Genomic DNA, 26,338 nt, shown 5'->3' on the forward strand with positions numbered 1-26,338 from the left:
AATAGTTTGCAGGGAACACATTTTCAGTTATGAAGAAAAATATATTTTATTACTAACACGCTCGTTCTCAAGGCCAATTCTTAGGAGTCCCAAGGGCCTCAGGCTGACCACCCCTTTTCAATCCAGTCCCTATGCTTCCTGCCATCTGCTGGCCATTTATCTTTGCGACCTGCCTCTACAACCTTCCCCTATTCCCTACCCACCATTGTCCTAACCTCCTGCTGCTTATGGTTGCCTCTTGACCCCTCTCTCCTTACCTCCTGTCCTGCCCCCCTTCTGCCTGCCTTTTGCTGCCCAGGACTGTCCTGTACCCTTGCCACCTTTTCACCTCCAATTACTATGTTATGGTCCTCCAGCTGTCCCGCCCAGACTTTATTTGCAATTCTTCTATTTTATTCAGGAATGCAAGAAAGGACTAGAAAATGACCCTCCTGGAACAATCTGTCTTGACAGAAAGGTGTGGTTTCCTTCCTATCCATCTTAAATTGTTAAAGAAAATGAGATTCTAAGTTTTTAATTAATTTTGGGGAGAGAGAATGTGACATTTAATTACATTTACATTTCAAAGTGGGTTTTCCTTTAATCTACTTACTTGTACTTACTGCTCTCGTGTATTTTAGACAAGGAATTTCAGAGGGCATTGAAGCCATGACAGCTTGCATAGTTTCCAAACCTCTGGTTTTTGCTCAGGGTCCTCAATTCCTTTGTATAGGAGGATTGCTCATTTTTTAAAATAACACCTGTAGCTTGCCTTACTGGTGCTGGAGGAGTACATGTGAACTTTTGTGTCTCCATGGTGTCAGGTGTCACTTCCAAATCTCTCAGTAGAAGCTGGGTTTCAGTGAGAAAACACCCCTTTCTTTCCCTGTACTTACCTGTCTTTTCTTTCGTAAAACTTTCCCCAATTCCATCAGAGAACACTAGCCTCACTTCAGGTGTATTTATACCAAAATGTTACTGGAACCTCCTAGAGTGCTTCAGTGAACAATATTCTGCATTTCTATCCAAGGATAGAAGGATCAAGGCTCTCAAAGTGAATTTGACCTCACAACACCTCTGTAAAGTGGATATTACTGTCCGTATTTCACAAGGTCAAAACGGACATTGAGTGTAAGTGACTGGCACAAGGTAACACAGCAAGTCAGCAGAAGAGCATTGAATAGAACTCAATTCTCCCCCTAAAGCCCCAATTTAAATTCCTCACGCAGTTGAATAAACTACCAGATGAAAAGGAATTTGAGGCACAAACCTGACTTACAATAAAAGACTAACATAACTTTTAACATTAATAAACTATATACAGTGTATACGTTTTGAGGGAGTCCTTGTGGAACAAATCATAGCTTGAGGCTGTGGGAACTGCTGAGTTCTCTGGGGCCTAAGAGGAGGGACTTACTGTTGATCTCTAACAGCAAGATTAACTGCTGGTAAACAAGATAATCGAACAGTCGTAATGTACATGACACACTGGGTAGGTTCTTGCCAATGGAATTGCAGTAGAATTTGTTTCAGAGTAGCAGCCATCTTAGTCTGTATCTGCAAAAAGAACAGGAGTACTTGTGGCACCTTAGAGACTAACCAATTTATTTGAGCATAAACTTTCGTGGGCTACATGGATCTGATGAAGTAGCCCACGAAAGCTTATGCTCAAATAAATTTGTTAGTCTCTAAGGTGCTGTAAGTACTCCTTTTCTTTTTAGTAGAATTTGCATCTCTCAGATGGCTTTTATATGCTTAGTTGCTAGGTCTTCTTACATATTTTGAGCTGCTCTCTTTCCTTATAAAATAGGCAAACCACACCAATACCTAGGTATCACATGTTGTTTATTACACAACATTGTACTTATAAAAACACTAAACGCATGTTAAACTATTTATGCATATTATACTGCTCATAAATATTTGCTATTGTGGCTCCCAGTCCCAGAAGCAGGAATGTTCAGTGTAAACAAAAAACACTGTAGAAGTGAAGTTGTTCTACTAATTCAGTTTCTCCTTTGAACTTAAGCTAGCAAACCTACAAAACAGCGGTATGCGTGTGCCTACAGGAGGCCATTAATACCCCGTAGCAAGCCCACATCCAAACCCTGATCCGAACCTCCGGGGAGTGGTGGGTCGGGGACAAGCGGCAGGAGCTCAGACTCCTGACCGGCTGGCAGCCAGGGACCTCGGGCTAGTCCAATCCGGGCGGAGGGCGAGGAGCGGCTGGAACTTCTCACCGCCACCTCAGCGGCTGCCGCATCTGTTGAGCAGCCCGGGGGAAACGAGCCGGGGAATCAGTTACCCAGGGGCAGGTACCCACAAAACCGGCCCTAACCGCACAGCCGGTGCGGCCGGGCCACCTCCGCCGAGAGCAGACAAACGAGCGGGCCCCGGAGACCCGGCCCCGGCTGCGGTGGAGCCGCAAGTCGGGCCGGCGGCGCGACAAGCAGTCACAGGCGAGGTCACCGGCACCTCCCCCAACCATTACCACTACGCACGCGCAGCCCAGAATCCCCAACCCGTTCCCGCGTACACCTGCCCGATGCAGCCCGCGGCGTTCTTCTACCGTCAGACCGTCACGTGACATGACACGATCCCCCCCCCCCCGCCGCCACGCCTCAGCGAGTGATCACCTGAGGCCTGACCCTTTGCTCTCCTGGCAGGGCGAACAGTATGTCATATGATAGATACTGTTGAGAACCAATCAGAAGCCTACAACAAGAGACAGTTGAACCAGTGAGCGGGCTGGGAGCGGCAAGGAGGCGGGACCGAGTCGAGGAGGCGGGGCCGTTTTCACGTGTGGCGACCGAGAGCGGTAGGCCCAAAGAGGTGAGTTTCTGACGGGCGGGAGCCGGGCTCCCCCCACCCCGTGCGGGCCTCGCTCCTGCATGATTCCGCCGGGCAGCGAGCCCTGGGGCCGTGGGTGGGGACCCCGGGCAGGGGGCACGTGGTCAGGGCCCTGACTCCTCTGGGGCTACTGGCGGGGGTGGGGGCAGTCTCAGTTCAGCAGGGACCTGGTCCTCAGCATGAAGGTACAGGAGGGAGATTCTCAGAAGCAGGTTGGTGAAGAGCAGATAAAAAAGCACAGCCCGTCACCTGGCTGCTCTGTGTTCAGGAAATCCAGCAAGCACTGTAGCCTGACTCATGTTATTGGGCATGGGGCGGTGGGGGGAGTTGTTCATGAAACCCTGTAGTGACCATTTTGTTGTCCATGCATCACCCAGCATAATGGGACACCGCTCCTGATTTTGAATTGCTGGGTGTTATGTGTATTGTTACTGTGATGTAAATGTCATCTCTGTCATCATGCTGCAAGAGTAAAATACTCAAAAACCAGGTATTATATTCGTGTAGATAACCAGAATTTAAATTTAAAAAAATATTCAGTACAACCCAAGCTTGACAAATAGGTCATCCAAAAGTTAACTAAAACTCAGGCAAATAAGTCGTTTTTGTAAAACTGATATTTTTTCTCCCATCAATCTGATATCTTAATTGCTTACAGAAAGAGACTTGACACCCAAAAAAGTGTGTGATGTTATAATCTAAAGCATTGCACTTAACTCACCCCAGTTTTTACTTTGGCAGGGAAGAATATTATTGCTGCCATCATATTGTCTCCATAGAGCCAAATTCAGCCCTGATGTTAGCAAGCGTATTTCCATTGATTTACAGTTTTTTACACCAGGCTTGAATTTGGGCCATAAAAATTCTAGGTACCTGGGCATTCATACATAAACATACATAGAAATTAGAGGAAAACATATATTACGTCATTATATTGCTCTCCTATGGGCCAAATAAGGATTATTGCATACTATATTGTCTCCAGTATTTAGTCCAATCTCATTTTTAAATTATTCAAGCTGTTGTTCTTTCTCTACTTATATTACAAGTATGTGGCCTTTGTATTCTCTCTGTGTTCATCCTAAAATAAGTTTCTTCCTTCTCTTCACTGTCTCTTTTGTTTTGACCAGCAGTGGGTCAAGACAAATTTGAAATATGAGGAAAATGATGTATTAAGAGAATACCCTGTGTGTTGAAACCTTCCAGACAATTGGAATGGAAATTCTGATTGTATATGTATCTGTGTGTTTTAGTGACGGGCATGAAGAGAAACAATTGGAGAAGTAAAGAAAAGGAGGGGTGGAGCAGTCGCAGACAAACCTACCATCCCAACCACTACAGAAGACACAACCACTGTAGCTTTACTGAAAGGCAAGTGTACACAGTTTAATACTTTAGCTGTAGATTTTAAGACCTTTCACAAAGGTAGTTTGGGGGAAGGAAGGTTGGGGGCTTGGGGTTTTTTTTGTTTGTTTTTGTTTTTTTGTATTTCTTAATTTGTTTTGTTAATGTTTACTGTAAAATAGGTACATATTATTTCTCATTTTTTACAGATTGGGAAACTGAGATAAAGTTTATAGGGATTCTGTTATCTTGAGATCTAGCCCATTTTTTACAATAAAAAGTAGTTTACATATTACACCTGCCTTTGTGAGTCTTTCTGATAATTTTTTGTGGCATTAAATTTTTTTCTCTCCCCTGTTGCTATGAGATACTCACACAAATAGTAGGGGAAACTGACTAAGGCTTTAATTCTGAAAACATTGTGGACCATTGATTCTATTGGGACTACTCACATAGAAAGTTATACATGTGTTTAAGTGTTTGCAGGATTTGGACCCTCACTCCGACTATATGGGGGAAACAGGTTTAAAAAAGGCTTTCAGATTGAAGTGATTTTTTGTATGTTAATTGTTGTCCTTTAAGTAACTAGTTCAATCCCACACAGAAAGCCAGTGCGTGGAGCCAGGATTAGAACTAAGAAGTTCCTTGCTCCTAATCCTGTTCTCAGAACACTAAATTGTGCAGCCTCTAAACCAACTTGACCTACTGCTTTCAGAATGACAGGATATAAGATCCATTACAGAGCTTAGTATGAACAGAAACACTGAGAATTAGTAACACATTATGCATATAATTTTAAATAGAATCTTAAGAAAATAACCCAGGGAAATTCAACCTAAAGTATGGACCTCCTCAACTTAAAATAGCTTACTTCTGTTTTTAAAGTCTTATACCTACTGTTATTGCAAGAAATAGCTACGCTCACTGTAATTGAAATAAAGAAGTAATTTTCTCTGATCTCTTCAGTTTGTTTACTTTGTGCATGTCAAAACACTTTGGGTGAAATCCTGGCCCCATTGAAGACAGAACTCACACTGACTTCAGCAGGACCAGGGTTTCACCCATGGTGTCAGTTTCACTGTAGAGACAGTGTTTTCCCCTGTTATTTGTGTGGATCTTTTACATAACAACATGGAGGCAGGAAGAGAGCAAATCACAAAAATTGACAAGAAAATTCAGGGCAGTTGTACTAAAAAAGCCCATTAAAAGTAGTTTCAGGTAAAATTGACTAGATTTTAAGATGATGGTGACCTTTTAATGTTTATACAGTACCTTGAAGATGAAAATGAAATATTACTATTTTCACATTGTATGTTCATTCTGTGTACATATGCTGTGTATACAAAATGTACTTAACAGCCTTGCCAAATTCTACTCAACTAGGGAAAATCATTGTTTTTAGCAAAGCAAAATAGCTTTTTCATTAGAATAATCTTCATAGAAAAGGTGTGTGAGGAGATCTTGCATCTGGGCTAATTAATTTTCAAGACAGTTTTGCAAGCTGAACAGAACAGTGCATTATTGTTAGGTGTGAACAAGAGGAACCATGGAGCTCACTGAATGCAGACACCAGCAACAGTGGATCCTCTTCCGAAGTATGTCATAGCTCTCCAGTGCCTGGTAAGGGACCATTGTGTTCAGGGGCCAAAAATCAGCACCTGAATATTGGGTGCATGAAGACAGACGATCCTGTCATAGTTTACTTCGCCTCTCTAATATCCATAGCCATCTTTGGCAGAGATCTTCTAAAAGTTATGTTATTGAAAGAGTTATGTTAAATAGACAAAGAAAATACAACAATACAACACCTCCCTGTAGGATGGGAGGATCCCAGAGCTCGGGCTCCAATCTGAGCCCAGAAGTCTACACAGCAATGAAACAGCCCTACAGCCAAAGCCCCGTGAGCCCAAGTCGGCTGGCACGGGCCAGCTGCGGGTTTTTCTTTGCTGTGTAGACGTACCCTGAGTGAGCTAGCCCAGTCCACAATTGAAATGTCTCGTGGATTGTAGGTATCTAAGCGTTTGATTTGGGAAGTGTAATTAGGGAAGGGTGTTTGTCCTGGGGAAGGGGATTGCTGCTTTTATGTTTGGTCAATGATCAGTTGTCCATTGTTCTTGGTGTTTGGGATATCCTAAAAAAAATTTTTTTGTCAGCAGTGTGACTCATTTATGTTCAAGAAGAATGGCCATGTCTTTGTTCTGGAGCACCTTTCCCTGTGTTTCCCCATTTCTATTTGCTGAATTTAATCTCCATTACTGCTGATCTCCCTCTCCATATCCCTGTAATGACATTTCTTCTGCAGATAGTAGGAGCATGGTCTGGCTTTTGCTGAGGTGGCCATTAATGTAATCAATACCTCTCCCCATTTGTGACCTGCCAGTCTGGAAGCAGAAGTTTCCATGTTCTTTTTGACTTGGAATCCCCAAAGTGACGGTCTCTTGGCTGCTACTCTGGAATTGGGTGAGGTCAAAGGACAATAGAAAAAGTTTGTTCTCAATCTGATTTTGTTTGGTAAATACTCTTTATAGAACTACCAGGATTTTACTATGACCCTGAAAAGAACCGCTATTTCCGACTGCTCCCTGGGCATAATAACTACAACCCTCTCACCAAAGAGAGCCTCCAGTACAAGGAGATGGAGTGCAAGAGACTGAAGCTGTTAGAAGAGGAGGAAAAGCAAAAGAAGGTGGGTCCTGTCTCTGAAATGTCATTTAAACTTTACTGTGCTGTGACCCAAGACACCAGGATGGGCTACAGGTTATAAAACCCTCCAGTTTCAACTTTGGTATAATCGCCTCTAATGCTTGCTGTTCAAGGTCAAATGTTCAAACATTTGTCCATACCCCCAACAAAAGCTATGTTAAGATGGAGTTACGGTTGAGACTACATAATGAGTAATTTAGGGTAAAATACAGTACAGGGATGAGGTAATTATCTCAAAACCAAGTATGATAAAGTCAGGAAATTCACAGTTAAGGTTAAGCTTAAAACCTTAATTCTTCCCTGTCACAGAGTCTTCAAACAGTTCACTGATAAAACTCACTAAAACCTCATGCCTATGCATTTTTTTTTTAAAGGATTAATAGTCATTTTTTCCAGTTGTTGTAGAATTCTTTATAGTAGAACATTGTGTCCTTTAGCATCTGCTGAAAAAAACTTCTATGAAGAATAACAAGAAAAATGATGATTAATCCTTAACACTTATTCAGATGTAGCTTGGGGACAAGATTTTAGTAAGTTATGGGAAGTTTGATGTTTCTATGGTGTCCTGTTACTGAGATCATGGGGCAAAAAAAAAAAAAATCTGACACAAGGTGCGAAACTTCTTAAAGAGCCCATTTTTAGTTTAATTTTAATTCTTTAACTGATTCATTTTTAAGTTTTCAGAACAAATGAATTCTCTGAGAGAGAGTAAATACTATCATTTGGGGCCAGGATATGCTTTCTTCGCTGTGCCTACCGATGCCTCCATTAAAAAAGTGACTACATCAGTGGGCTAGTTTTCACAGGTGCTGTGCACTTGCAGGTCCTATTAATCTCAATGGGAGCTGTGGGTGCTCAGCGCCACTGAAAGTCAGGCCCCAGCTACCTATTTGATTAAAAAGTGACTTTCAGTCTATGTTCAGACTACAAAATGGATTGTAAAAACCTGGTATGCTTTGCCTTGCTCCAGCTCTGTCTACTGTTCAGTCTTTTGCTTTTATGAGCACTGAAAGTATTTCATGAGCACTGAAAGCCCAGCTGTAAAATGACAAATGGAAAAGCTCGGTTATTGCAACATTAAGGTTGCACAGTTAAAATAAAAAAGGAAATGCCAAAGCTAAAGTTTCTATGGCAGCAGTAGGTGGCCATATTGTATTTCAGAGTTTTTGATTTAAAATAAGAACTTGAGACATTATTTTGTAGTGAAAATGGTTCATGGATTTCGAACCTCAAGATGAGATAGTCACATAGTTATCCAATTTTTGCTTAATACTATGAGGAATTCAGTAAACTGAAGGGCATTCAGTTAGTTTTGTGTTTGGAAGCAGCCAGAGACTTTTCTAATTTGTTTTCTACCTCAGAATGCATATTTTGACTTTTAAAAAAAAAAAAAAAAAAAAAGATGGGAAGTGCTTTGTTCTTCTTTGAAAAACAGCTTGTAAATACAAGGGCTTAGGGATAAATTGTTCCCCAAATATCCCAGACATGAAGGGACCATGGGCTGCTTTTGATCCTATGCAACACATAACTGCACGCTTTCATTTGTTCTTTTTTAATAGAAAACATCCAGAGCTGGATTGAACTCATCACTTGTCTTACGCAAGAGGCAGTTAGGGTTACTCAGCTCCACCAATTATTGCAGGTAAGATAATTTCAAATCCCTTTTTCACCCTATAAAGTCCTACTGCTAACGTTTCTTTGCCATTAATCTCGTAGCGTACCTTGTTGTTCCAGTAAGGGACAGAGCTGGGGAAGCATCAGTAATAGACACAAAAGTCTACACTGCCTTTTTCTCAAGACATCCTGTTGTTTTCTGTGTAGCTTTTCCATTACATTTTATACTGCACGTGCCTACAGAATGGCTCAGCAAGTCTTCCCTAAAATGACAAGAATTCAGATGCAAGAAAATATTTTCTGATCATCAGGTTTTGAATAGTTTGAGTGTGAAATTTCCCATCCTTAACATATACTCTCCTGCACTTTATAAGCATATTGTGGAGTTTTCCCTTATGTAAATACACTTTAACAGACTTAGTCTACAGGAAATTTCTCTTTTCCTTAACTTGTGTGGCTTCAATCGTCCAAGTGAGAGTGCTACTGTAGACAGTGTGTCAGCAGATGCCAGCAACCTGTCTTCTGCTGTTGAAGCTGATTGGGAAATTGCAGTGGCGTGACAAGGCTGGTGTACGTACAGATGGGGGGCCCCAAAGATTATTTATTGGTGACCTCATGAGTCTTGGGATCTGAAGGTTGCTCGTGCTATACATTGCTGGGGCTGCAACCCGCCAGCTCCCTGGGCTGTTTACCTGTTGCCTAACCTGCTGAGATAAAGAAGCATCTCAATGCCTTTTACCCAGAATTCCTTTCATTGGCATTAAATATCCGCATAGTTAAACATGTTTTCGTTTATAGATTGGTCCACGAATTAAAGGTGAACTGCATGCAAAGGAGGAAGGTAGAGATTCGGAGCCCAGATTCCTCAGTTACTGGAACCAACAATTTTAAACTAATAGTGGTATGTTATGGGCACTTCAATTTTTAAGGCTAGAGAGCACTTGGCTATAGTTATTTTCTTGTGAGCTCTGGGATTTGTAATGACCCAACATATAGGTTATATACACTGGGAAGTGCTTTTCTTTGTAGCAGATTGTATTGGCAGTTTCTCCTCCCATACAGAAGGTATTCCAGACTTGGGGAGCTCTGGGACTAGCTAAGTATGAATATGGTCTCTTTTCCTTGTGACCATTCTCCTTTAAGCAGTCTGCACTGACTGTTTTCCACTCTTTTGGTGGAATGAATAAATCCTTGTGTCAAATATTGCTCTCAATTACATATTATTTATATTGTAGTAGTGCCCAAAATGTGCTGGGTGCTTTCTTAACACCTAGCCTGAAGAGCTTACAGTCTGCAAAGACAGAGCCAGGTGAAGGGTGGGAGGAAAGGTCATGAAGATAATTGTCAAGCTCTGCTGATGAGAGAGGAGGAGAGGTTGGTGGGTAATGGAGTATAACAAGGGAGGGAGGAGAAAGGGAAAAGAATGAGATTGATGGAGTGAATGGGCGTGAAAGAGTTAAATCTGTGAATAGAGCAGATTTTATAGTCCAAAAAGTCTGTGTAGATGTTAAGAGCGACATCACGAGTCTCTGGATCTGAAGGGGTTTTTTGTGGGTTGGGGGAGAACTTCTGATAGCAGAGGCTACCTGGGAAGCTCACCCACACTGAGTTCTGGCTATGTAGATGGGAGTGAGGAGAAGCAGGCTGAGAAGCCCTGAACTTACCCCTACTCCATGGCTCCTGCTATGACTGGTGCTGTGGTGAGAAGCAGCTTTTAGGGGCAGACATCTTACAGAGGCTGCCTTGGAAGCTCTCTGCTGATCTGGTCCATGTAAGTGAAAGCTGTTGAAGCCAGTGGGGGTACTGAAAATTTCCACTGGTTTAAATGAGAGAAAAATCTGGAACTCAAGACCAGCACTTTGATTGCAAGGACACCAATCTGATCCAGTAGGGGAAGGAGGCTTTCAAATGACAGAAAAGTCTATGTTTACACTGAATGAAAATTCTTGATGCAGAGCCCCATTTATATGCTGGAGCCTGTACTTACTGATTATGGTTCCACATGACAGCAAGATCTGTCCACAGTGCCATCCCAGAACTCAGCCAATAAGAGACAGCATTCATTATTGTCAGGTGTTGAAGTGGAAAATGGTGTATCTTAAATGTTTTTCTAGTGAATTTCTCTAGAATGCAGATGGCCACACACATGCAGTGTCTGTGGTGCTGAACTGCAATCAGGTGGTGGTGGGAAAGCACAGTTAATAGATTTCTCATTGGGGACCCAAGCAGACAACCTAAAGCCAGGTCTAGTTTAATTGCCCACAGTGATGCACTTCTTTTGCAGGCAGACACAGCTTGTGAGCGGATATTCACTGTGAATGATGTAGAGCATGGAGGGTGTAAATATGGTATCATCAACCTCAGTGGCTTAGGGAAGGACTCTCTCACAGTGGAGATGTATGACAACCTCTACTTCACAAACCGCAAGGTACCATTCTTCCACTGGCTCCTCATCCAGAAGGATTTCCTTCTGTTCTGGAACTCTCAAAATGTTGTAACATGGGATGTGTGAGTGGAAATGAGGAAAGAGGGAGGGAAGGGCAGGGCAGGGGGAAGGAAGAGAGAATGGAAGAATCCAGCAATAAGGGATTGAGTAAATGTAGAATCCACAGAGACCTGAGCTCTGATACTCCTGAATTGCTTTTGGAGAACGGTGTTACAAAGCAGTCAGTCCAGTACCTTTCATGAGCAGTATATTACCACAGAATTACTCTTGGCATCACTTGAAAAGAGAGGCCTTGAGGGATTAATTCTACTGCTGATTTGTTTGCTCTGTTTCTTCTTAAGAAAGAAAAAAAACAAAAAAACAAAACAAAAAAAACCCCATGCCTCTCTTTGAATGGGAAGAACTTTTAGGACAAAATACGACAACCTGTAGGTGCCCAGTTCCATGGAGAAGACCTGTCTTAGTTAAGAGATGTGCTGAATGGACCCATCCAGGTTTGGGGAGGTTTTTTTTGGGTACTGACCTTTTTCTACTTCATACAAGTGTTAGCAAGAGGCTGAAATGCCTGTCTCTCTTTATTGGGCTAGTCATCACTAGTTTTTTTCTAGGATGTTCTTGGCATTCTCCAGTATACTAAGGGGGTGTGCTCAGTTTTTCAGACTTATGTGGAATGTTTGAAAATTCACTTTTCTGAATTAAACAGGAGACGGCAAGTATTGGTCTGTCTTGCTTTTGTTTGTAGGTGAATTCTGTGTGCTGGGCATCGCTGACTCATCAAGATTCTCACGTTTTATATCCTTTTTTAAAATAAATAAATAAATAAAGCTTCAGGCTTGCTTCCACAAGACAACAAATTGCTTCACAAAACAGAACATAAGAACGGCCACACTGGGTCAGACCAAAGGTCCATCTAGCCCAGTATCCTGTCTTCCGACAGTGGCCAATGCCAGGTGTTTCAGTGGGAATGAACAGAACAGGTAATCATCAAGTGATCAGTCCCCTGTCGCCCATTCCCAGCCTCTGGCAAACAGAGGCTTGGGACACCATCCCTGCCCATCCTGGCTAATAGACATTGGTGGACCTATCTTCCAGGAACTATCTAGTTCTGTTTTGAACCCTGTTATAGTCTTGGCCTTCACAACATCCTCTGGCAAAGAGTTCCACGGGTTGACTGACAGCCACTTATCAACAAGAAATCCCAAGTACTGGTCTTAAAAGGGCTTAATGGTTCACTGGAAAATAACCAGAGAAGCCCTAAAGTTGAAAGAAAGTATGCTGTTAAGTCATAAGTACACATGGCAGCATTCAGATATATAGTAAGGCAAAAGACAAGTATCTTACAACCTAACCTTCAGAGTTAACACAATGAATAAATTACATCAAATCACTTTTGGGTATAGAGAGGAAATAGCAGAAATGACAAAATAATGGGCTGGGGTAGGAAAAGTGTTTTTTTCTTTTGTGAACCCATCAGGGTGTCAGGTTTGGGATTGGCAATGGGGAATGTCTGATTAGAGGTTAGTGGCAGAATGCTTAGACAAAAGATGTGCATCTGTACTGACGGAGGCTTGCGTGGAAGGTGCAGGGGCACAAATGGGAGAATGTGAAAGGAGCATGGAGGTGAGATTGTTGGCAGACAAAGGGTGTGTGCTGGAGTATTAGCAAACAAGGGGAGATGTAGGCAAGTGTTGGATTCTGAAGACCCTTGAAAGGGAGAACAAAGAGTTCAAAAAAATGATTCAGACAATGGCAAGAAGCCAGTGGATAGAGTGAGGGAGCAGAGTGTCATGGTCATACTACAGGGAGAGGAAGAGGACTTTTCAGAGTCATGTTTCAGACCTGCACTGCAGCAGGCCTGGAGTTTTCGCTCTCCCCCATCTATCTGATCATAATTTCATCACACTGATCTGGAAAAATTAAGTTTAAATCCTGCCCATACCTGTTACTACCTCCAGAGGGCAATGTGATACAACCCAATTTTAAAAAAATGTATGCACTGGGGAAGACAGACCCAAAGTAGTTGGTAAAAGGTTATTTTTTATGTCTTCACTCTCCAAAGTTCTAGAAGTGGATGATATTATTTTATGACTGGAAAGACCAGGAAAGATTTTATTATTCCTCCCACTCTCCTTCCCTGTTGGGTAACGTTAAATATTAAAACTAGAATCATAGAATTGCAGATCTTGTTCTCTAAGTCCTATGAGAGAAGGGTGTGATGAGGCTTAATTCATTAGTGACTGTAAATCACTTTAAAGTTAATCTAAGAGGCACTGTTGAAGGACAGGATATTATGTGTACCAGTGTTTCAGAGGCATCTCTCTCTCTCCTCTTCCTCTCCTCTTCCTCTCCTCCCCCCCCCCCCCCCCCCCGAGTTATTTTATGCAACATGTGCCACTTCTGGGAGAAATCTTGCTTTTCTTTAACAGCCTCCAGCAAGTTGTGCCTCATGGGGATTGCAGAAACTCCAGGCTGTGCCAGTCTGCTTCCAGCATCCTTATTCAGCAACTCTAACCCAGGTAGAATACCTTTCTGTTCTGGTTAGAAGTTGTAGTCTGAACAGGGCCTAAATGAGGGATGACTTCTGTATTTTCATTCTCTAATACTTCGAGTGGTTTTGTAAGCATCACAAGAATGAATATTAACACTGTGTAGTGAAGCCCAAGAACTGATTTGGATAGTAATAACTTTAGGAACTAGTTAACAAGGATAGCTTATGGCATCAGATATTAACTGTATGGTACTTGGCAGAAAATGTACTCACCTATAAAGTAAATATTTATTTGGAATTTTCCCTATGTAAGTTATTTGGCCTCCCTTAATGCATAGAACCTGGATAGATAGATAGCCCAAAAGGTGCTCACTCAAACTATCTGGTCCTTTCAAATGGAGTGAACCAGTGCACAGTTGTTCTCCCAGGTATGACCTTTGCCCACAGTAATTGTTCACATACGTTTATTGATGGGACTATTTGAGATGGCAGTCCTCTTGTAAGTCCCTCTGCTCCTCTCCCAGTACTGATCTCCCAGCCCATGACAGGCACTGTGTATAGTGTTCAATCACATGAAAACATATGAATATTAAAGAGAGATGGTTAAAATAAATTGGCTTTAATTTGATGGGTTTGGCTACATTCCCCTATGTTGTATTTGTGCTGTTCCTTTTCATAAGGGTGGAATCTCCCTTAGTTGACTTAAGTCCTCACTATGCTGCTTTCTCCAGGTCTCTTTGTAGTGTCATTGTGTAATTTTGCTACATCTCTAATTTTTGTGTCCTGTGCAAGTTTGGCCACTGTTAAATTTACACCAAAGAAGTGTCTGATGAATACAAACATGTAAAGCACCTTGATGGGATGAAAATACAGGAGTTATTTCCAGAGGCTTTTTAAAAACAGTCACAGAGTTAGTGCTAACAGGAAGGGTTGCTGTTTGAAGACTGCAGGATGCTTTACCAGTATGACAAAAGTAGTTCTAGGGCAGTGGTCCCCAAACTTTTTCCATTGTGCCCCGTCCTTACCCGTAATGGAACCTCTCCATGCGCAGACACACACCCTGAACTGTGGTCAGGAGCCATGGTCGGGGGCTGAGGCTGGAGCTGTGGCCAGGAACGGGGCTGCAGCCGGCACCTGAGCTGCAGCTGCGGTAGAGGGCAGGGCCAGAGCCAAGCAGGGGGCAGAGTGGGGCTGGTTAGTGCTCCCTCCCTGCCTCCTGTGGGGGCTGGCCCCACTGTGCCCCCTTAGAGGGGTCATGCCCCACAGTTTGTGGACCACTGTTCTAAGCTAATTTTGGAAATCACTGCCTTCAGATACATAAGACACCTACAGTGGCATCTCTAACCCCAAGCTGAGGGCTTGGTCTTAACATACTTGTGTGAAGTGAATAAAAACTGAAAATTTAGGAACTGTCAGTGGGTTGGTTTTGAACTGGGTTGGGAGTTGAGGGAACACAGTACAAATCTCGCTTGTTGCTATATAGTTAAACTTTGCTCATTCAGCAGATGGGGGGGCCAGTGTAGCATGTTCAAAGCTTTGTCCAAACAAGACCCTTCCTCACTTCTCCCCCATTCCTTCCCCCCACATAAACATAATTTCAGTGCCCAACGTGCTACTTTCTGAAAATCCTTATGAATTCTCCATCAAGGGGAGAGGCAGGGGCGTAGATAGGCTTTGGCTCTTGGGGAAGGCGAAATGGTGTCCTTGTTCCAATGCAGTTGTATTAAAGCACTATGTATACCCAGTTTTTATAAACCTTGAGAATGTGGGTGCATTATGTAGCTATTTCTTTCAGTCTTCCCTCCCTTCCCCCAGAGTCCTGCCTTTGACTACAGAGTAGTTCTAATGGCAGTGTTCTTCGGCAATCAGTCAAGCATCTGGTGGAGCAACCTTTTGTTTCCAGAACAGGGTGGGTAGCAGCACGCCTGTAATTGAGTGGTTTAGTGCACTGGAAGCAGAAACCCTGAAAGTTGTAAGAGGTACAGCGGCCTGGTGAAATTTTCTAGGGGCATAGTTAACTTGAAGCTTCCTCCCACATCTCCTTGTGGTGCCTGAGGGCTTCACAGTTTGTTCTCGTCCCTGTTGCCATGTAGGAGATCAGCCTGGAATGCTGTGCAGCTTCAAGATCTCCACTGCCTGGTCTTGTGCTTGGTGCCTGAACCCCCAGGCTGATAACTGCTTCAGCACAGGTAAGCAGGAGTGTATTTGTACTACTTCTCAAGAGGAAAGATTTGCATCATCATTGCCTCCAAGCTGTATTGCCCAAATGATGGCCATGTGTTTGTTTTGTCTTTCTTAGGTCTGATGCGGCGAGTCCTTGTGACCAATGCAATGACTGGTCACCGGCAGACATTTGGAACAAGCAGTGATGTACTGGCACAACAGTTTGCCACCCAGGTAGAAAGGGACATGGGTCTTTGATTTCTTAGGGATATGTTACGCATTGCTGATTTTGTGGAACCAGCAGCCCTATACTCACTGTGACTACTTTTTGTGGTGGATTCAGTAGCTGCTCAGTAATGAAGTTGACACTTGATGATGTCGCTGACCATGGAAAAGCAACAAAAATAAGCTACGCTGATTTCAAGCTCCATTGGAAATGTGGGGTGGGATGGGGGGAATCAATTTTGCTAAATAGAAAAAGATTAAAAAGAAAGTGAAACAACAAATGCAAGGAATTATAATAAGGCTTTGCAGTCATAATGCATCTTAAAGCACTTCACACACACTAAGTATCAGTATTGTTCCCATTTTACAGATGGGGAAAGTAAGGACAGAGAGGTTAAATGACTTGCTCAGTCAAAGTTAGTTGCAAAGGTGGAACTAGAACTTAGGAGACTCAACTCCCCTTCCCCGATCTAACCACAAGACCAAGTTTCCATTGCTTTTTTACTGCTAAATATTTGAAAGCAGAATGAAAGTCCTAAGTTGGTTGCAATGTTTTACAACGTGACTATGCAATTCTGGTTCTTGTCATCCTCCATGTACGGTGATATTATTCTGGCACTACAGTAAAGGGGTATCTTATTACTTGAACCCTTCCTACAAAAGTGGCCACAACAACTGACTAGAGAAACCTGTTTGATACTGTTAAATGTTACAAGACTCATCGCCCTGCATGTTCTGGTTCGTCTAGACTCCAGTGCTGTACAATGGCTGCCGTTCAGGGGAGGTTTTCAGCATTGACATTCGTCAGCGCAGCCGGAGGGGTCACAGCTGGAAAGCTGTCCGTCTTTTCCATGACTCAGCAGTCACATCTGTTCGCCTTCTCCAAGCTGAGTACTATCTTATGGCAGCGGACATGGCTGGAAAGGTAGAGTTTCTTTTTATGGAAAGCTAGATAGTGTCTCATATGTTCTATTGGCCATTGCCAAAGTCCCACCCCAGACCTGAAAGAGGATGCCACTGTCTTTAGGAAGTGTGTTAGTTCTTCTTTGTCCCCTACCCAATCTCTCAAAGCTTTCCAGCTCACTGATTGGTCAGAAGGAAGTTGTGAACGGTTTGCAGATGTGTGTATTCTCCGCTGTTTACTTGTGTTTCTGAGATACTTGGAGTTTGGCTATGTCTACACTAGCACTTTTGTTGGTATAACCTTTGTCATTCTGAGGTGTGAAAAAAACACCCCTCTGAGCAATATATGTTACACTGACAGAAGCGCTGGTGTGGTCAGCGCTACGTCAGTGGGAGACACTCTCTTGCCGACATAACTACCACCGCTCATTGAAGTGGTTTAATTATGTCCATGGGAGAGCTCTCTTCCATCGGCATAGAGCAGCTACATGAGTGATTGTACAGCAGCTCAGCTGCACCGAAACAGCTGTGCTGCTATAAGCTTGCTAGTTTAGACATGGCCTTTGTCTTCTCCAACTGGTGCATAAGCACGGAGCGCTGTGTTGGAGAAAAACAGTTCTCACTCTCAGGTTGGGTGCAGCAAATCAGATACACTTTATTACCTCAAGCAATTGCACAGAGGGAGAGAGTGCACTAGGACAGAGGGTTTCCCCCACCTACGCAGGTCTCTCCCAGATAAACAATTAGAGCAAGTATTTATACCTCTATTACAGACAATAATAAGCAACAACTGCAGATTGTTTATACATATTCCTTCATGATCTCTTATTTTTCTTACCATTTCTCTTATAGTCTGCATTCTAGTCTTATCTAATACAAGGTCACAACAGCCTCTTTCACAGTTGTTTTCCATTCACTTTGCACTATCCCCGCTTCTACAAATCTCGCATTATTAAAGCTAGAGTTAACCTGACTCCTGCTCAATATAGAGGCCTGCATGCAAATTCCCTTTATCTACTTCCACAACTGGAATAGCCACAACACGCTCACTCAAGAACTTGGAATTCTACTGGGATTCCCTGACCCAAGATGGGGGGTGGAGTGACTTCCCCAAGGCCACCCAACTATTCTGTGGCAGAGCAAAATTAAAACTCAGTCCTTTGCTCAATCCACTAGACAAGTTGCCTGCAGTAAAACAAATGGAACGAGCCTTTCTATAAGTGGTTTCTCACAGGCAGTATCCTAAACCAGTGCTTCAAATAATGGTGTCCACTTGTAGCTAGGTGGTAATTCCAAAACTGAAGGAATTCACTTGGAAGTTTGTAAAACTTTGGGTGTCTACTCCTTTCTCTCCCTATCACCAGCAAAAACTGTCAAAAATTGCCCCGCTTCACTAAAATGTCCTCTCTTCTATTACCATTTCCACTTGCAGATAAAGCTATGGGATCTGAGAGCAGTGAAGTGTGTGAAACAGTACGAGGGCCATCATAACGAATATGCTACTCTCCCTCTGCAAATAAATGAGAAGGAAGGGCTTGTCACAGCAGGTGTGTCAGCTTTTCTGTAGTGCATGTATGTTTGGTTCTCTACACCCAGGTATGTGGGGCATTTGTAGAGAGAGGCTATTGGAAATTACGTGGGCATTCATTCCTTTCTGGCTTTGGGAACAGAATAATAAACCACAAGTGTGTAACTCAAAACAAAAATTATTTGGATGCATTTTAATTATGAGGATGGATGAGGGTTTCAAAAGATATGCTCCAGCCAGTAGGATTTCTCAGTCAGAAGTTAGGAAAGACATTGGAAGACAAAATGGGAGAGAAAGTGGCAAGTGTTCCATTTAGAAGTAAAGGAAAACAGTGCTAAACCTCTTCATGAGGCCATAAAAAGGGTAACTATTTTACATGGAAGGATAGACATCCTGGTAAGTCATATTAAATAACAGGAGTATATTGGGTCTTTTCTTTGATATCCAAAGGAAACAGTAGGATGAAGGGGCATGTGATGGGATGTGTACCCCCACATAGGTTCTGAAGGGATTAATGTGGGCCTGAGAAGTCAGTTAAGATACTTGTCAGCACCTGCAAGAGAGAGAGCCAGGCTTAATTGATAATGAAGCCCCACTGAGGAAGGGCTGGGTTGTGATTATAATGCTAGGTAGTTTGTGGCAGAAAGGGGGTTCAGGGAGAGAGCCAGCAGTCACTCTGTGGGGGGATAGAAGAGATAGGAAGCAGTCTAGGGAGGCAGCAAAGAGTCTGAGAGAGTATGCCTTGGCTGCCAGCTTACAAGGTCTCTGGGTTTGAGCCCATAGTAGAGGGAGGGCCTGGGTTCCCCTACTAGCCACCGAGAAAGGTAGGGTGAAACCACCTGCAGTAAGGGGTTTAAGGACAACAGAGCCTAGAGACAGAAGACTACAATAAGGTAATTGGACTACAGTTTGGTTGTACTCTGTTACCCCAAAAGGGGCAGACATAAATATTGTGACCTGGCCAGAGGGCTGGGTTATGGGAAGACGCACCGCTGTCGTGACAGAGCGCATGTCGTTAGGGGGTGCCACACCAAACGACAGCTGATACACTATGCCTGGCCACCAGGAGGTGCTGTTGCAGTGAAGGGAACCCCTTTACAGGGGGTATAGAAACACCAAGATATTCCTGAATTTGTTCTCATTTTCTTGAATTCTCTGTAAGCAGCACAATTATGGTAAGAGCTTCTTTTTTTTCTCATTATGACGGATAATAAAGAACCTAGCAATTGGGATACTGCTTTGGATAGTGACGTACTAAGCTCTGTGTTGCCTGATTTTGTTTGAGCTCTTGCCTACAGTTATTTTTATCCATCCCACCCTATGTAGAGTAAAATATTTGAGTGATGTTCTTCCTTTTTGGAGGAGCTCAGGGTTTTTTCCCTGCATGGATGGAGATGGGCAATGGTTCTTTTGTTAGTGTGTTAAATACCTTTTTTCTCTTCTGGGATCAGAATTTTTCAAAGCTGGTAATGATCATTTGTGTGGAAGCATTTCCTTGTCCTGATTTGTAGTGCTTTTTTCCTCCCCAGTTGGTCAGGATTGCTACACAAGAATTTGGGGTCTCCAAGATGCCCATCTGCTCAGAATGATTCCCTCTCCACACCCATCGTCCAGGGACTCCATCCCCAGTGTGGTGTTCTCTTCGAGACTCGGAGGCAGCCGAGGAGTTCCTGGCCTGCTCATGGCAGTCAAGCAGGATCTCTACCACTTCTCCTACAACTCAGATAATCCATGTTGTCCCTAGACCAGGGATATAGATCTTCCAGCTCCCCTGGGTGGCTCAAGAGACAGCTGTTAAGTGTGGCCTCTTATTGTCACCATTGCACTGACTCAAGTTGTGTGCCTGCTCTGTGTGTGGAGTTTTGAACTTTGCCCAGCAGGTTCAGCAAATTTCTACTGTATCTGCTCTAAAACTACCAGGCAGTTGTAAATAAAAGTGATGAACTGCTCATACAGAATTCAGCTGTGAGTTTGGAAGGAAGGATCATTTGTGGGATCTGACTTTCAGCCAGTAGCTGAAACTCATTGGCAAAAGTTGCATAGAAAAAGCTAACTGTTCTACTGTCTCTCCAATAAGGGAGATAAATGAAAAGCGAATGGGAGGAGAGCACCCCAGACAGACCAGGAAGTAAGGTTGCTGTCTAATACCTGACAGAAATTTGGTTAAAACTGGAACAGTCAGGCTTCCAGGAACACAAGCAACCTCAGAGATTACAGTGAATGTATTTAATATACGGAGTTCTCTTCATCCCACAGGGCTCCATACTCACTGATACTTTGTGTAGTGTCTTTCTAGACCTAGCCACTTTGCCTCTCTGAGCCCCCCTCTTTCTACTCCTTTTTCTGATGCTCTCTGCATTCTCCCAACACAGCATGCTGTCCCCTCTTTTTTCTATGCCATTGGATCTTTGTCTTCAGATTTCTTATCCACACCACCACTTATTGCTGAAACGCAAAACTCTGTCCCTGCTAGAACAGTGAAACATTAAGGAGAATGCTTCCTTTACTGGAAAAAAAAGTCACTTAGTGGGAGTATTGTGTCTGGACAAATGCCAGTGAATAATATACATAGAGGTCTTCCCTGTTTGTAATGTTTTTGCATATGGACTGAAAAATTCTCAAATTAACTTTACAGAACAAACAACTAGGCTAATTCCTCCAGTTACTAATTCTTGGCCTGCTTGTGGCTGTTTGTTGAGAATATTTGCAGTTTTCAATTCATGCTTTGTTTGGTTATATCCTTAAGTCATTTAGATTGTTTGTTTCTGTTTTTCAGTTGGACTGGATAAGTGATTTCCATATCCAGTACAACTTGGTACAAATGGTGACTGTTACCATCTACTGTTCAATTGAGAATTGGTGTTTGGAGTATTTGAAGTTAAAAATGTCTTTTGTACAGGCATTTCTGCTAGTATCCCCTGAGCTGCTTGAACATTCATAGAAAGCAAAACAAACGGGGTTATGAATTCCATTGAATCAAAATTCATTCTTGAATTTAAAGCAGTACATTTAGAACCCCCTTCCCTACTGTTCTCCCAGCTCTAGTCAAGATCCTCATCCTGGATAGGATACGGATTCTGTAATATTTGTGTACCATTGATGTGGGAACACCAGCTAAAACGAGTGTGGCAGGAAGGCATCTTGTTTTTTTTCCTAGTGCTTTCTTCACTCCCCTTCAGGCAAAGCCCATTAAATTGCAAGAAACTCAGTTGCTGTGCCTGCTGTTTCCATGAGCTAAGCATTCGTGATGAGCCCCTGCACACACATTCATCCCCACCCCCTGCCAAAGTCCCTCTAGCTAAGGCTTCTAATTAAGCTTGTGATGGGGGTGCAAAGGAAGGGTTGGGGTGCAGGGGAACAAGATGTGACCAAGTGTGCAGGCAGTGGCTAAGGGCACTAGAATAACCTCTTTTGAGCAGCAGTAGCTGGGTCTTGAAGCAGCCAGTAGGTAAGGCAGCTAGAAAGGAAAGGTCCCAGTGCCCTGCTACTCCAATATCAAAATAATCTACTTCCTCTGCCCTGATGTCCCAGCAGAGGGACTGTGGTCTAGCAGGAAATGCCCAGACTGGACCTGAAGTCATTCAAGTTCGGTCTCTGCTAGTCAGAAGGCATGCTTGTTCACTCACTCATTTGTAAAGCCCTGCAAATCCGCAGATATCCACAGACCACTTTTGTGGATCGCAGATGGATGCTAATTCAAATTTTATATCTGCGCAGGGCTCTACTCGTAATGAGGAAGACTGAGAAAGAGAGCTTAAAAATTTCCCCAACACCTGTTTGTCCAAGGACTAAGCCTATTAGCCCTCATGAAAAATACCTGCACTGCCATGCTACCAAAACCACAAACTTTTAACTTCAAGTGACGCTCTTCATTTGCCTAATGGAAGTCTAGTGATCAGCTCAAGCTCAACATGGCTAAAACAGAACTCTAAATCTTCCCTTCCCACTACTCCCTTTCTCAATTCCCGTGGATATCACCATCACCCTGCCTGTCATTCTGGCCTGTAGGTAGCCTCTCTAGGTCGTCTTATCCAGCCTACATCTAAATCCTGCAGATTCTTTCCACACATCTCCTCTCAGGTACAACCTTTTCTATCCATTCACACAGATAAAACTCTTGTCCAGGCTTTCATATTGTGTATTATTACTGAAACATTCTTCTCTCTGGCTTGACCAATGCAGTCTTGCCCCTCTCATTACCGTTCAGAATGCTGCTGCAAAGATACTTTTCCTTGCCTGTTGCTTTGACCATGTCACCCCTCCCTTTGCATCTCTACACTGGCTCCTCCTTCCCTGTTGCATTCTATTTTATATAGGTTCTGAGACTGCATCAAACAAGCGGCTTGTCTTCACTTTCAAGGCCCTTCATTTTCTATGCCTACCCCTACCAATCATCTCTCATTGCTATCGAGCCGTTAGTGCTCACCTCTGATTGGCCCGGCGTCATGCCAATCTCCATTGCCCACTTTTCACACATGCACTTTCATGCTTTCTACCTGCTGCCTCTCACGCTCTGGAGCGGCTTCCTGTAAACATCCTCAAAGCTACTTCACGCTGGTCTTAGAAACCCTCCTTTGCCATGATGCCTGCAAAAAACTTGCCAGTAGTTAGGCTGCTGCTGTGCTGAGACCACAGCCTATCATGGTGGCCAATGTCTCATTGTATCCTTGTGTTCCCTTGTCTGTCTGTATCTGTGCATTATCTTTTGTATTGTACTTAAATTGTAAGCTCTTTGGGCCAGCGGCTGTCTTTGTGTTTTGTGTTTGTACAGCACCTAGCCCAATATGGTGCAAGACTGGGGCTCCTAGGTGCTATGGTAATATTAATAAATCAAGGTTATCTCCAGTCAAGTCTATCCTCTCTCCCTAGCCACAATTAAACCTACCACCTGCACTTAACTTTTTGCTGGCTGTGGCTACTGCTATCCCCTCTGCTTTCCCCTCCTATAGCTGGGCCCTTCATTCTTCTGTCTGCTCCAAGAGGTCACTCTGCTACTTCCCCTTCCTTTAGAAACAGCAGTGGCTCCAGCTGCTTCCTCCCTCCCTGTTAAAGGACCAGCAGCAATTGTTAGCTCCCTGCTTCCCTCTACCCTCCAAAGAAAGCACAACTCAACGTCTTTTGTGGTGGGGTCCTTCCCAGCTGGCTGCTATCCAATGCCAGTATATGGACATGCTCCAAGCAACAAGAGCAGAGTTTCCCAGTGAGTGAGGGGAAGAAGTTGGGCCTAATCCAGGGGCAAGCACTGGTCTCATTGCTGGTCGGACAGCACTGTAGCTGACATCTGTTGGGGGTTGGGACTGCATGGATACAGGAATTGAGCAGAAGTTCTGAGAAGAGCCTCTCTAGGCTTACTGAAGTAAAGAACCTTACAGACACCCAGTTGTTCTCCTTATGGTTATAGCTTCATTTCAGCAGAGAATGAGTCCATCTTTGTTACCTTAATGAAACATGTTAGTGTGCGTGCCATGAGGTACTGAAAGCAGCATACGATCCTCTTATTAGTCACTTCTCTCTGCTCTTGAATGAGATTTCTCTTTTAGCATTGAGCTCCACAAGTCACACAGGGAACACTGAAAAATGGCAGCCTCAAAACTAGAAGTTACAGGAATGACAAGGTGGGTATTGCTCCTACTGAGTGCAACTGCTGCAGTATTTCTCCCTGGCTGCTTTTCCTTCATTCTCTGCCCACAACCGCAGAACCATGGAGAAAAGTCCTGGCTGCACAGAAGCCAGTGACAAAACTCTCATTTACGTCAGTGGCTCTGCTATTATGTTCGTGACTATGAACCGTAGGCCCAATCCTGTAAAATGCTGAGTGCTCTCATCTCCTGCTGAAAATGTATTTGTGCCTTAGGAATGAATCGAACGTCAGTTTAAGCTTCCTGGCCTTTCGCATTCATTCATTGCTCCACATGTAGGTCTTGCAAAGTAAGAGCAATTGCAGGGGCTAGTTTGAATACCACTGTTTAACTAAAGATTTGCTAATGAAAATGAATTTTTAAAAACAAAAGTTCATAACATGGCCCTTTGAGTAAATGGTGTTCTTGTTTAGCAGGGGTGGGTGCCATTTCAGGTTGAGTCCTGCAAGCACTTGTGTATGTACATCACTTCAAGCGTGTGAGTAGTCAGATTGAAGTCAAACACCTACATCAGTGTTTGCAGGATCCAGACCTATCTGCTAACAGCACAATTTACTTCCTCTAGATTGCCTTTTTGAGCCATGGATTTGAAAGTACTTCACAAAATTATTATCCTCCCATTACAGAGAGATTAAGTGATGTTTTCAAGGTGTGGGCAAGTCAGTCAGAGGCCGAGTTTGACAGACCGCAGGTCTCCTGACTGTGTTCCAACCAGTAGACCAGGGGTGCCCAACGCGGTGCCCACGGGCACCATGGTGCCTGCCGGGGCATTTTTGTGCACCCGCAGGACACCCCGCCACTAAAATGCCGCCGAGAAGCAATATGCTATTCCCACAAGAAAGCTTGGGGGCCACTGCAGTAGACCACAGCTGTGCACGCTATCTGTCACTGTTGTATCATCACTGTAGCTATGAACAGTTGTGATGTTTTTCTGACAGCCACCCTTTAGGTACTACTGCTTCCCATTAAGAAGTCCAGTCTGATGCTTTAGAACTGCTTTCCAGAGTAGAAATGGAAGAATTTAACACCCATGTGGAAGTAATAGAAATCAGGTTCCTAAGCCTCCCAAAGGAAATTTCTACAATTAAAAGTGGGGTGGGGGGGAACTTATTTAACTCCAGTGAAACTGTGATTTCTAAAGGAAGCTGAATTCTACAAGCCCAGCTTTGCAACAGCAGAGCTTTCGGATACATTTTTATTTATGCAATATATAAACTACATTAATTAGTGACTTAATCTGTAATTCAATGCAGTGATCAAATGATTTATTACATTGGAGATGTTACTGTTACAGCATATACTTGGATTTTTGTAAGGGAATTGTTCACACTGGTAGTGGTCATTTCAACAGATGGTAAAAGTCAGAAAACTAAATACACTTCATTGCTTAGTTACAATAACTGATCTTGCTCTTTGGCAGCTGCCATGTTGTTAACTTACATTAACTTCCTGTCACATGAATTGTCGATTTGCAAGGCTTGACTACAGTAATTTTCCTATGTTCTGGCATTGCTGAGATCTCTCAGCTGAAGTCTTTCCACTGTGAAGAACTTGAATAGTCCCAAAATGCATTATGTGGCTTATGCTCGATGACTAACAAAATACACGAGTCAGGATAGTTTTCTGTAATAAGCAGAGATGTTTGGGGGAAAGATTGTAATTTTCATATGCATATGCATGGTATGATACCCTCTCGTTCTGTAATAAAATCTGAGTGTTTTGCTATTGCTGAAAAATGTAACATGGATTGAAATGAATAGTCTATTTGATTTTGGCAACAGCAGGAAAGCAAGACCCCTCCCCTTCCTTTAGTATTTTTTTAAAAATGTAAAATACACAATTGGCATTGCCCTGCTCTACCCAATAGTACCTTTCACAGGCAGCTTCCTCACATTTTGATTTCATTTGAAAACTGATGCTTTCAATCATTTTTAGCTCCACCTGCTGTAACTTTGTGCTAACTACTCAGCAACCTTCATTTCTTAAGCCCTTAGCAGTAGCACTTGGGTGTCAATGGCTGTGGCCCTGCACAAACTGATTAGCAAAGGATAAGGACCTTTCCACTTTTGTGGAAAATTACAAACTATATATATCATGGGTGGCCAAACCACGGCTTGGGAGCCACATGCTCCACCCCCACCCCATTTTTCACCTACCCTACTCTCGGAGAGGGGGGCTCAGGGCTTCTGCCCTGTGGTGGGACTAGGGGCTTCAGTCCTGCAGGAGGTGCCTGCCTGGGCTTGGGGCTTTAGCCCTATGGGGCACACCTGCTGGGTCTAGGGCCTTTAGGAGAAGCAGGGCTGAAGTCCCAAACCCTGGCAAGTGCCTCCTGTGGGGCTGAAGCCCCGAGATCCCCCTCCCCACTGGGCAGAAGACGCTAGCCACACCACTCCATTGAAGGGCTAAAGCCCTGAGCCCTGGTAGGTGTGCCTGGCTCTTGAACTTCCAAAGATTAT

The 26,338-nt window shown here is 43.4% G+C and overlaps 1 protein-coding gene across 3 annotated transcripts; it reads left to right on the forward strand.

The window, feature by feature from the left end:
- Positions 1-2,672: 2,672 nt before the first annotated feature.
- DCAF4 (DDB1 and CUL4 associated factor 4) lies at positions 2,673-25,618 on the forward strand. 3 transcript variants are annotated; one of them, XM_048855747.2, is made up of 14 exons: positions 2,673-2,811; positions 4,083-4,200; positions 5,702-5,793; positions 6,702-6,859; positions 8,436-8,518; positions 9,289-9,391; positions 10,775-10,918; positions 11,679-11,728; positions 13,373-13,452; positions 15,518-15,613; positions 15,724-15,821; positions 16,561-16,737; positions 18,148-18,262; positions 19,773-25,618. In XM_048855747.2, exons 2-14 carry the CDS (start codon positions 4,091-4,093, stop codon positions 19,985-19,987), a joined length of 1,521 nt encoding a protein of 506 aa, XP_048711704.1. In that variant the 5' UTR covers positions 2,673-2,811; positions 4,083-4,090; the 3' UTR covers positions 19,988-25,618. The 3 variants fall into 3 exon arrangements, with proteins under 3 accessions (XP_048711704.1, XP_048711705.1, XP_048711706.1); XM_048855748.2 differs by lacking the exon at positions 2,673-2,811 and adding an exon at positions 2,975-3,041; XM_048855749.2 differs by lacking the exons at positions 2,673-2,811; positions 4,083-4,200; positions 5,702-5,793; positions 9,289-9,391 and having other exon boundaries at positions 6,785-6,859.
- The last annotated feature ends 720 nt before the right edge of the window (positions 25,619-26,338 follow it).

This window comes from Caretta caretta, chromosome 6 (genome assembly GCF_965140235.1).
Source record: "Caretta caretta isolate rCarCar2 chromosome 6, rCarCar1.hap1, whole genome shotgun sequence".
Classification (NCBI taxonomy): domain Eukaryota; kingdom Metazoa; phylum Chordata; order Testudines; family Cheloniidae; genus Caretta; species Caretta caretta.